General features: G+C 40.8%; 1 protein-coding gene across 1 annotated transcript; it reads left to right on the forward strand.

Annotated features, from left to right (window-relative positions):
- Window positions 1–1,918: 1,918 nt before the first annotated feature.
- Window positions 1,919–2,357, forward strand: LOC150039174 (large ribosomal subunit protein mL42-like). Its single transcript, XM_090327975.1, has one exon. It carries the CDS (start codon window positions 1,919–1,921, stop codon window positions 2,279–2,281), a length of 363 nt encoding a protein of 120 aa, XP_090184101.1. The 3' UTR covers window positions 2,282–2,357.
- Window positions 2,358–12,379: the final 10,022 nt, after the last annotated feature.

Here is a 12,379-nt window from a genome sequence, read left to right on the forward strand (position 1 = left end):
GCAACGCCAAGGCCAGTGACTTTGTGTTGAGCCTGAGGATTTTCCCAGGGCAGTTGATCATAGGTCTTCGTGGTGCCTATGTGTTCTGAAAGAAGCCTAAGATGGCTTCAAGGTAGATGTCTGTTGTCTGGGCACCACCTTGTTATTTATGATTACGGGACAATTTCTGTTTAAAATGAGCATTTCCAATCAGCTCTGTACAGAGATTGTCGAGGGCACGTATGAGGTACCACCAAACCTGAGTGCCAGAGGACATCATATTCTTTTCTAGCTCTTAATTTTAGACCTTCAGCAGAGGCCTGATGTACAACAAGTCATGGCACACACGTGGTTGGATGGAGTTGAGAAAGGCTACTAGTATCTGGTTGAGACCCTGCCCAAGCAGTTAAACCCAACAGTGGTGAGCAGGATGTGTTCAATGGGGGTACAGTGAATCACAAATCCACACATCAGTTCTGCACAGATCTTTTGATGATGTGATGGCCACCTCTAGTTTTTCATTCAAGATGTCCTGAAGGCAGAGAGAGTCAGCTCTGTGACAGCTCAATACCTGGACTGGAGTCTTCAGCCATATGCCACTGTCCCAAGCTTTCCACCTTCCTACTGGAGGGGAGAGCTAGGTTTCCTTCCCAGATTTTTTCTTTACCATTGCCCTCTCAGTGTCTGCTGACCTGTGATGAAAAGCAGACAGGAAGAAGGGCCTTCTTGTCTGCCATTCCCTTCTGATTCCTGCAGAGGGGCTCCAGCCACAGCCTCATGGCATATCATGAGTCAGCAGCTGCCCTCCAAGGCTCTTCCCTGTCACAGAGCCATGAAGAGGATGTTTTTCCTTCCCTTGGAGCAGACACAGCATGATAGCAGAGCCTCTAGCTCCAGAAGAAAATGGGACAGGAAGGTGGTGGTGAGCAGGATGAAGGCTGCTTTGAGGAGATTGTGCTGCTGTGTGCAGGCCCAGTAACAATCAGTTCCACTAAAGAAAACTAAAGAAAAATTTTGCCTTAACAAATTACATCTTCAATGGGACAGAATAAGATTAGCCAAGATCTAGAATCATTTTACCATAAGCAAAAGGGTGGAACACAGTTGAATGTGCTAAGCAGAAGATTAAAAATTGTCTGTCTCAAAAGCTTTCTCAGGGCGCTTTCTCCTCCTCTTTCTCCTCTTCTTTCTCCTCCTCTTCCTTCTCTTCCTCCTTCTTGGCTTCAACTCAGGGCCTGGGCATTGTCCCTGAACTTCTTTTTGCTCAAGGCTAGCACTCTACCACTTGAGCCTCAAAGCCACTTCCTGCTTTTTCTATGTATGTGGTACTGAGGAATTGAATCCAGGGCTTCATGCGTACTAAACAAGCACTCACTTACCTAGTGGTAAGAGTGCTTGCCTAGCATGCACAAAGACCCTGGCTTGATTCCTTAATGTATCACATATGTAAGAAAAGCCAGAAGTGGTATTGTGGCTCAAGTGGTAGGTGCCAACCTTGACAGTGCTTAGGCCCTGAGTTCAAGCCCGAGGACTGGCAAACAAAAAACAGGCAGTCTACCACTAAGCCACATTCCTAGCCAACACATATCTTTTTTGTTTGTTTGTTTCTTTTTTGTCAGTTGTGGGGCTTGAACTCAGGGCCTGGACTCTGTCCTCAAGTTCTTCAGCTCTAGGCTAAAGTCTTACCTCTTAAGCCACAGCACCACTTCCTGTCTTCTGATGGTTAGTTGGAGATGAGCCTCACGAACTTTAGTGCCCTGGCTGGCTTTGAGCTGAGATCCTCAAATCTCAGCCTACTGAGTAGGGCTTGAACTCAGGGCCTGGGCACTGCCCTTGGACTTTCTTTCTCAAGGCCAGATCTCTACCACTTGAGCCACAGCACCAAGTCCAGCATTTTCTATTTATGTGGTACCGAGGAATCAAACCCGGGTCTTTGTGCATGCTAGATGGAGCTTTATCTCGTCTTTGTCACAAATCTACCTACTCTCCTCTTTCAGATGACTATAATTGCAAAGTGGATCTTGCTTTGACATCTGATGGGAGGACAATAGTATGCTACCACCCTTCTGTGGATATTCCATATGAACATACTAAACCCATCCCTCGACCAAATCCTGTGCATAATAATGAAGAAACACATTATCAAGTGCTGAAAACCAGACTGGAAGAAACAAATGGACCTCTTGAACAAGGACCCATGATAGAACGACTTAGCAAAATGTTCTTTACTACTAAGCATCAGTGGTATCCTTATGGACAATATCAGAGACGTCGTAAGAAAATGAATCCTCCAAAAGACTGATGATATCAAGCTTCTAAGAAGAACCAGAAAAATGCTATCCTGTGCTTCATTTACTACTTGGGGAAAGACAATCTCGTGTACTCACTAATAGGGTATGTAGTAAAGAAATAAAAAATGTCTTCATAAGCTGCAAAAAAAAAAAAGCTTTCTCAGGGCTAGGAGTTTGGCCTAGTGTAGAGTGCTTGCCTAGCATGCTCAAAGGCCTGGTACCACATACATAGAAAAAAATCTGGGAATGGTTCTGTGGCTGAAATAGTAAAGCTCTAGCCATGAGAAAAATCCAAGGACGGCGCTCAGGCCCTGAGTTTGAGCCCTACAACTGGCCAAAAGAAAAGGTTTCTCAGCTCTGAATGTTTAACAGAAATCCTGAAAAGTTTGATATGCCAAGTGGGAGAGGTAGGGCACCTTCAATGAGCCAGGGACCGCCAAAGTTCTGGTAGAAGTGGAAAAATTAAAGGAAGATTGGAATGGAAGCAAGGACATACAAGTGGTTGCGCTAAGACATCAGTCCTGAGAATAGATGGTGTACAGATCTGAAAACAGCCATGAATCAACGATTTTGATTTCATGAGCAAATCCTTAAAGTATTGACTTCTTACAAAGTACATTTTATAAACAGCCCTTAAATATGGCCCATATTGAATGGTAAAATATTCCTATTTAGTCTGATCAATTTTCAGTCATCAAATTACGTTGTTCTTTCTCACATGTATGCAGTCATGAAGACAAAAACAGAAAAAGCAAAATGAAAACAAAATTCTGTCATTTCTGCAGGGATGGAGGGAGGGGATCCAAGGGTTCCCTTTTATTTTCAATTACTTGAATGAAATCAGGAAAGTAACAGGCTCTTTCCTTACTCTTCTGGTGTTGAACACAAAACAAATATACTTAATTTCATCAGATGATTTTGTGTGAGAATATCAATGTTCAAATCCAAACTCTCCCAGGTTAAAGAAGAAAGAATAGGTTTGTTTATTATTTTTGGGTGGTGGGTTTTGTGTCTTTTTTTTATGTGTGTGGGCTTGGGTGCTGTCCCTAAGCTCAAGATTTGTGCTCTAACATTTGAGCCACAGTGCCACTTCCTGTTTTCTGGTGGTTAATTGGATGTAAGAGTCTCATGGACTTTAGTGCCTGGGCTAGCTTTGAACCACAATCCTCAGATCTCAGCCTTGGGAGTAGCTAGGATTACGGACATGAGAGACTGGAACCCAGCTGACTGTTCCTTTTGTTCTAGACACCTGTTGATGGTACTTGTAGTTAAGACTGATATCATTTGTGTGTAGAGACAGTGAAATTCATCATTTTTATTTAGCATACCTTTAAGTAAAGGATTAATAAAAATCAGATGTTGCCTTTTTTCTTTTGCCAATCCTGGGGCTTGAACTTACGGCTGGAGCACTGTCATTGGCTTTCCTCAAGGCTAGAGCTCTATCACTTGAGCCACAGCACCACTTCCAGCTTTTTTCTATGTATGTGGTACCAAGGAAGCAAATCTGGGTCTTGATGGATACTAGGCAAGCACTCTACCACTAGGACAAACTCCTGGCCGCAAATGTTGCTTTCTTCAAAACCAGTGTCTGTCCATCCTTGAAGTAAAGGTTTTCCTATGCAAATGTGTGCACATAAAGGAGATGCTTTAGTAAATCCCACCTCCACCCCTACCTCCAGGATTAAGTATCCTTAAAATGATATCTCAGAGCGAGGTGCCGGTGATTCATACCTGTAATCCTAGCTTATCAGGAGACAGACTGATAGATATCAGATAGAGGTCAATAGATAGATTGATAGGTAGGTAGATAGAACAAATAAGGCTAAAGCTGTGGTTCAAGCGTGCTTGCCTAGTACATGGAAGCCCAGGACCTAAACACTAGGAAGGCATAAAATATATAAATAATAATCTGTGACTGGGAGCATGGCCTAGTGGTAAAGTGCCTCCTAACAATCACAAAGCCTTAGGTTTGATTCCTTGGTACCACATACATTGAAAAATGAAATGATCCTGGGGCTCAAATGGTAAAGTAGTAACCTTAAAAAAGCCCAAGAATATTGCCCAAGCCATGAGTTTAAGCTCCAAGCCTGTCAGAAATAAATAAAATAAGGAAACAAGCAACATTTCATGAATGGTGATTAAAACACCTGTGTTGGCTGAGATTTGTCTTCCTCACACTACTCTGATCTAATACATAGTTCACTATATAGAACATCAAGGTTAGATAACATTCTGAGACTTGGCTAAAATAGTTATTAAAGGTTTTAATCCTTAGGGGAATGCAAACGTGAACTACTGTAAAACATTCTGAATACTACAGATTAGTTAAGGCCAAGATCAAACTGTACTACAGCTATTGAAACACACAGAACAAAACATGGGCTTTTTTTAATTAATAAATTTCAATTTTTCTGACAGTTTTAAAAACTTCAGTTATATGCCAGGCATGGTGTCTCATGCCTTTAATCATAGGAGGCTGAGATCTGAGGATGAAGGTTCAAATCCAGCACTGGCACTAAAGAGAGAGAGACTCTTATCTACCATTAACCACTAGAAAAACAGAAGTGGTATAGAGTGGTATCCTTGAGCTGAAGAGCTCAGAGACAGCACCCTGGCCCAGAGTCTAAGCCCCATGATTAAAGAAAAAGCAATCATTTTTAAAAATATGTAGTGTAGCCAGGCTCTGTGGCTCACACCTATAATCCTGGGTAATCAGGAGGCTGAGATCTGAGGATCTCACTAAAGTCCATGAGAACTTTTTTTTGGGTGGAGGCTTCTCATCAGGCTTGAATTTGGCCTGGGTGCTGTCCCTGAGCTATTCAGCTCAAAGTTACTGTCCTACCCTTGAGCCAAGCCCCACTTCCCTTTTTCTAGTGGTTAATTGGAGATAAGAGTCTTTGGTCCTTTTGTGCCCCAGCTGGCTTTGGACCTTGATCCTGAGATCTCAGCCTCCTGCATAGCCAGGATTACAGGCATGAGCCACAGCACTGGTCTAAGTCCATGAGACTCATCTCAATTTACCCACTAGAAAACTAGAAGTAGCCCTGTGTCTTGAGGTGTATGGGAGTAGCATTGTGCTGAACAGCTCAAAGACAGTGCCCAGGCCCAGAGTTCAATTTTCATGACCAACAAAAATTAAAAATATGTGGTGGAAGCTGGGACCTGTGGGCCACTCACGTGTATTTCTGTCTATTAAGAGGCTGAATCTCAGGTTCATGCTATAAAGACAGCCTGGGCATGGGACAGGAATGTGGCTCAATAGAGAACTTCAGACATCAACGAATGCTGATGGGGATGTGGAGAAAGAGGAACTCTACTGTACTGCTGGTAGGAATGTAAATTAGTACATCCACTGGAAGGCAGTTTGGAGATGTCTGAAAAAATTAAAAATAGAACTTCCCTGTGAATCAACCATGCCACTCTTAGGCATCTTCCTTGAGCATCATTACCTGGGTTATGATAAGAACACCTACACAACTATGTTCATTGCTGCGCTACTCAATAGCCAAGTGATGGAAACCAACCAGATGCAACACTACAGATGAGTATGTGTGTGTGTGTGAGTATGTATATATATATATATATACACACATACCCATGAAAATGGAATTGTACGTAGCCTACAGACAAGATTAAATGATGGCATTCTCTGGGAAGTGGATGAAATGAGCTAATTATATTTAGTGGGATAAGTGAAGACCAAAGAAAGAAAAGACCCCTGGTCTCCTTGATATGTGGATACTACATCCAAAAAGTACAAGAGCAATATTTGGGTACTCAAGGTTATTGACACCTCTTGGAAATGTAAATACAACTACATAGACATAAAAATATATGATACCGGGCTGGGAGTTTGACCTAGTGGTTAAAGTGCTTGCCTATCATGCATGAAGACCCAGGTTCGATTCCTCGGTACCACATACGTAAAAAAAAGCCGGAAGTGGTGCTGAGGCTCAAGTGGTACAGCTCTAGCCTTGAGAAAATCCAAGGACAGTGCTCAGGCCCTGAGCTCAAGCCCAGGACTGGCAAAAAAATATATGATCCCATATATACTATATAAACATGTTACTTTGATCGCTATGTGTCTATGACATGTAAACTCTCAGCTTAATTTTAACTATGTTCTAAAATTTATGTGCTAGTGTTTGCATATACAGATTCCTTTCTTGAATACTTGTTAAACATGACATTTGGAATATGATGTAAAAAAATCAGTGTTAATAAAATCTTTTAATAAAAAAAGCAAAAACAACAAAAAAATAGAGAACTTGCCTAGCATACACGAAGCACTGGGTTTTATTCCTCACTACCACATAAACAAGGCTAAAAGTGTGGAGCTGTGGCTTAAGCAGTAGAGTGGTAGCCTTCACCAAAGCAAACTCAAGGAAAGTTCACGGGATCTGAATTTGAGCCAGAGGCTACCAAATTTAAAAAATAAGATCCTGACAAAAAAAGTCTTTGAGAATTACATTTCAAAATCACCTTGCCTAGCTTTATAAAACAACTAAAAGACAAAAATATATGTATAGATCCATTGATCTACACATCAAGTGGTAGAAGGAAAGCCAGGAAGAGTGTCCAGTCCCTTTCTTGAAGCCCCAGATCTGGCACCAAGGGAGAAAATATAACTGGTGGAATGAGATTGTTTTGCTTTGGTGCCAGTTTGGGGACTTGAAGCTAGGCCTTCAGTCTGTCCCTGAGATTATTTGAAGTCAAGAGGAAATGGATCATATCCCATGTTATGTGCTTGCTTTTTTGGTTGGTTGTTTTCTGCTAGTCCTGGGGCTTTAACTCAGGGCTTGAGAACTGGCATTGAGATTACTCAAGGCTTGTGCTCTACCACTTGAATCACAGCACCACTTTGTTTTTTCTGTGTATGTGGCACCAGGGATTCAAATTCAAGGCTTCATTCATGCTACCACTAGGCTACACTCCTGGCCCTCACAGCCCACCTTGCAGTGAGTTTTTACAATTGACCCTGTGTCTCAAAGCCACCAACTGGGAAGCTTCACAAAGCTGGTCATATGACCAGGATGCCTTTCCATTCTGACACATATTCTTGATTCTGAAAAAGAAAAAAATGTGAAACAAATCCCAGGGGTGTCACCTGCCACAAAATCAATACCTATAGCACAAATACCATTGCTTGAAAATAGTGCCTCAGATTTTCTTATTTGTTTACATAAAAGCATATCTACTCATATATTAGAGGTTGAAGTTAGTAATCTCCATGGAAGCAAATCAGCCAAAATGACTTCTTGTATAGATGAAAGTCTAGCCCAAGTGTTCTGTGTAAAAAGCTGATAAGTGCAGAGAGCTTCTTTCCAGGCCTTTCTACAAACAGATCTCCAGATCAGCTATTGTGACATCTTGGAAATCAAAAGTCCATGTCATACCTCATGCACACTTAGAAAATCTTCATGAACACCTCCAAGGAACGGAGCAGCTTACAGCATAAAATTGTAATGAAGATTTACCTCTACGACTTCAAATTCTTTCATATTTTCACAAAGCAGTCTGGCTCACTGGAGGCAAAGTGCTTCACTTAGTAACCCTTTCCTTTGGTGGATGGAAAGGGGAAGTTATCCCAAAAAACAGCTGGGAGCTTGAGGTTCAAGGTGGACCAGTTTTGAGACACCTGTTATGTAAAACATAGCTTCAGAATCTCAACATCAAGGGTCCTATCTTACCACAGTCTACATCCTCCATTACCTGTATTGTTTGGCTCTCTGCATTCACTAGTAAATGCAGCAGATTCACTCCCCCAAATGCAGCTCACTGGCCCCTCACAAAGGACCTATATGCTGGGACATCAGATGGTACGTGGAAAAGAACAATGTTGGGTCAGGAGTTTGACCTAGTGGTTGAGTGCTTGCCTAGCATGCATGAAGACCCAGATTTGATTCCTTGATACCACATACATGGAAAAAGCTGGAAGTGATGCTGTGGCTCAAGTGGTACAGTTCTAGCCTTAAAGCCCAAGGGCAATCAATACTCAGGCCCTGAGTTCAAGCCCAGGAATGGCAAAAAAAAATCACTAGCTTTGGGTTTGTCATACACAGCCGTTATTATACTGAGGAATGTTCTACAGAGCTTTTAGCATAAAGGGGTGTAGGATCTTGTCAAATGCCTTTTCTGCATCTATTGAGACAATCATGTGAATTTTGTCCTTCCTCCTGTTGAATTATGTTAATTGATTTGTGTATGTTGAACCAGCTTTGCCTCCCTGTGATGAATCCTGTTTGATCATAGTGTATGACTTTTTGATAAGTTGTTGTAGATGGTTGGTCAATATTTTATTGAGGAGTTTTGCATCAATATTCATCAAATAAATGGGTCTATAGTTCTCTTTCTTTGATGAATCTCTGTCTGGTTTGGGGATGAAAGTTATACTGGCTTCGTAGAATGAGTTTGGCAAAGAGCCTTCGTTTTCAATTTTGTTGAAGAGCTTGAGGAGTATTGGTGTGAGCTCTGCTTTGAACACCTTATAGAATTCAGCTGTGAATCCATGTGGCCCTGGGCTTTTCTTAGGAGGAAGGTCTCTAATATCCATTTCTATTTCAGTGCTTTAAATAGGCCTGATTAGTTGGGTTAGGTTTTTTGGTTCTGTGTGGGTATGTTAATATTAACTAGAACTTCATCCATTTCTTCTAGATTCTCAAATTTGTTGGAATAAAGCTTTGAAACGTATTCCCTCATGATGCTCTGGATCTTGGTAATTTCTGTCATGATATTACCATTCCCAACTGTGATTTTCCTTATTTTTTTATTTTTTGCATTTTTTATTGTAATTAGTAAAAGTGTTACATGACATTTGCCAGATAGAAGGTGCATTAATTCACGTACATTGATACCCTTTCACATGTCTTGGTACCCATTTCCCTCCCCTCCCCACACCCCCCACCCATCTTGGTTTTCCCCCGTTCCCTATCAAATTTCAAATAACCAAATACAAATAAATTCAATATATCAGATAACAAAGTGAGATACTATACCAATATGAGATAACCAAGGGACAGCAAAGGAGATGAGAGACAACATAGTACATTAAGGACAACAATCATTCGTTGTTTGGCTTTTGTTTCAATATCCTGGAGGTCCTTTCAATTAGCTTCATACTATATGGCCTTATGTATCAAGATTTTGCTCTATTGCAGATCTCTGCTACTAGAGCCCAAGGTTTCTACTGATTATGACGAATGAGGGAAACCATTGAGCCTAAGTTCCTTTGAGTCTGGCTTACTTCAATTAATGTGATTTTTTCTAAGTCTTTCCATTTCCTAACAAATGGGGCAATGTCATTCTTTCTGACAGCAGCATAGAATTCCATTGTGTACAAATACCACAACTTGTTGATCCACTCATCAACTGAGGGACATCTAGGTTGCTTCCATATCTTTGCTATGGTGAATAATGCTACAATGAACATTGTTGTGCTAGTGGATTTTTATGTCCTTGTTTCTGGATGGTTGGGTAAATGCCAAGTGGTGGAATTGCTGGGTCATAGGGGAGTTCTATGTTTAGCCTTTGGAGGCACTGCCACACTGCTTTGTGATTTTGCTTATTTCGGTATGCTCCTTTCTTTTTTTTTGATAAGATTTGCTAAGAGTGTGTCAATTTTGTTAATTTTTTCAAAGAACCAACTCCTTGTTTCTTGATTCTTTCTATAGTTTTTTTGGACTGCAATTCATTTAATTTGGCTTTGACTTTAATAATTTGCTTCCTTCTACTGGGATTAGGGTTGGTTTGTTGCTCTTTTTCCAGGTGCTTCAGGTGACAAAATAAATTGTTGTTTTGTGATTTTTCCAATTTGTTATTGTAGGCACTCAGAGCTATCAATTTTCCTCTGAGTATTGCCTTGCTGTGTCCCAAAGGAGCTGGTGTTTTGTATGCTCCTTGTTGTTAAATTTCATAAACTGTTGGATTTCTGTTCTGATCGCCTCAATGACCCATTGGTGATTAAACAATGTGTTGATCAATCTTCATGAGTTACAGAGTTTTCGTTGGTGGAGATTGTTCAGTTCCAATTTGATGCCTTTTTGGTCTGAGAGCGTGCAGGGAATAATTTCAGTGTTTCTGAATCTGCCTAGGTTTGTTTTGTGCCCTAATATGTGGTCTACTTTGGAAAATGTTCCATGTGCTGTTGAAAAAACATATATTGTGTTCTTGCTGGATGAAATAATATTCAGATATCTGTTAGATCTAGTTGGTCTATACAGTTGTAGAATTCTTTTTTTATTGTAATTAGTAAAAGGGTTACATGATATTTGCCAGATAGAAGGTGCGTTAATTCACATACATTGATACCCTTTCACATGTCTTGGTACCCGTTTCCCTCCCCCCCACACCCCCCACCCGTCTTGGTTTTCCCCCCGTCCCTATCAAATTTCAAATATCCAAATACAAATAAATTCAATATATCAGATAACAAAGTGAGATACTATACCAATATGAGATAACAAGGGACAGCAAAGGAGATGAGAGACAACATAGTACATTAAGGACAACAATCATTCATTATATGGCTTTTGTTTCACTATCCTGGAGGTCCTTTTAATTAGCTTCACATTATATGTCCTTATGTATCCAGATTTTGCTCTATTGCAAATCTCTGCTAGTACAGCCCAAGGTTTCTACTGATTATGACGAATAAGGGAAACCATTGAGCCTAAGTTCCTTTGAGTCTGGCTTACTTCACTTAATATGATTTTTTCTAAGTCTTTCCATTTCCTAACAAATGGGGCGATGTCATTCTTTCTAACAGCAGCATAGAATCCCATTGTGTACAAATACCACAACTTGTTGATCCACTCATCAACTGAGGGACATCTAGGTTGGTCCCATATCTTTGCTATGGTGAATAGTGCTGCAATGAACATTGTTGTGCTAGTGGGTTTAGTATGTCCTTGTTTCTGGATGGTTGGGTAAATGCCAAGTAGTGGAATTGCTGGGTCATAGGGGAGTTCTATGTTCAGCCTTTTGAGGCACTGCCACACTGCTTTCCATAGTGGTTGGATGAGTTTGCACTCCCACCAACAGTGTAGTAGTGATCCCTCCTGGCCACATCCCCTCCAGCATCTGTTGTCATTCGTTTTCCTGATCCTGGTCATTCTAGCTGGAGTGAGGTGGAATCTTAGAGTTGTTTTGATTTGCATTTCTTTTATGACCAGAGATGTTGAGGATTTCTTCATGTGTCTATAGGCCATTTTTGTTTCTTCTTCAGAGAAGACTCTCTTTAAGTCTTTGGCCCATTTTTCAATGGGATGGTTGTTACTTTGGAGGTTAGTTTTGGAGTGATTCCATTTTTTGAGCTGTTGATATATTTTAGATATGAGGCCTTTGTCCGTTGTTTGGTTGGTGAAGATCATCTCCCACTCTGTTGGCTTCCTGATTAGTTTACTAGCTATGTCCTTTGCCATACAAAAGCTTTGCAGTTCAATGCAGTCCCACTTATCCAGCCTTTCTCTGATTTGTTGTGATTCTTGGTCCTTATTAAGAAAGTTTCGAACTGTGCCAAGGAGGCCTAGTGTATCTCCTATTCCTTCCTGTAGAGTTTTCAGTGTGTCAGCTTTTACCTCCAGGTCTTTGATCCATTTGGAGTTAATTCTAGGGCAATGTGACAAAGAAGGATCCAGCTTTAATTTTCTGAAGGTGCTTAACCAGTTCTGCCAGCACAACTTGTTGAAGAGGCTGTCTTTCTTCCATTCTATTTTTTTGGCTCCCTTGTCAAAGATTAGGTGGCCATAGGTCTGTGGTTTAATATCTGGGTCCTCAGTTCTATTCCATTGGTCTTCAGGCCTGTTCCTGTGCCAGTACCAAGCTGTTTTGAGGATTATAGCTCTGTAATAGAGTCTAAAGTTTGGAATTGAAATTCCTCCAGCGCTGTTCTTTCTTCTAAGAAGTGTTTTTGCTATACGGGGTCTTTTATTATTCCATATGAAATTTTGGATTGCCTCTTCTATTTCTTTAAAGAATGACATTGGTATGTTGATGGGTATTGCATTGAATTTGTAGATAGCCCTTGGCAAGATTGTCATTTTCACAATGTTGATTCTTCCAATCCAGGAGCATGGGAGGTTTTTCCATTTCCTTAGTTCTGCTTTAATTTC

The sequence above is a fragment of the Megascapheus bottae genome, unplaced genomic scaffold, assembly GCF_031878675.1.
Source record: "Megascapheus bottae isolate mThoBot1 unplaced genomic scaffold, mThoBot2.hap1 HAP1_SCAFFOLD_37, whole genome shotgun sequence".
In the NCBI taxonomy this organism is placed as follows: domain Eukaryota; kingdom Metazoa; phylum Chordata; class Mammalia; order Rodentia; family Geomyidae; genus Megascapheus; species Megascapheus bottae.

Excerpts from the sequence above, each read along its gene's own strand:
- LOC150039174 (XM_090327975.1), top strand. The coding sequence starts at position 1,919 with ATGCTAGATGGAGCTTTATCTCGTCTTTGTCACAAATCTACCTACTCT.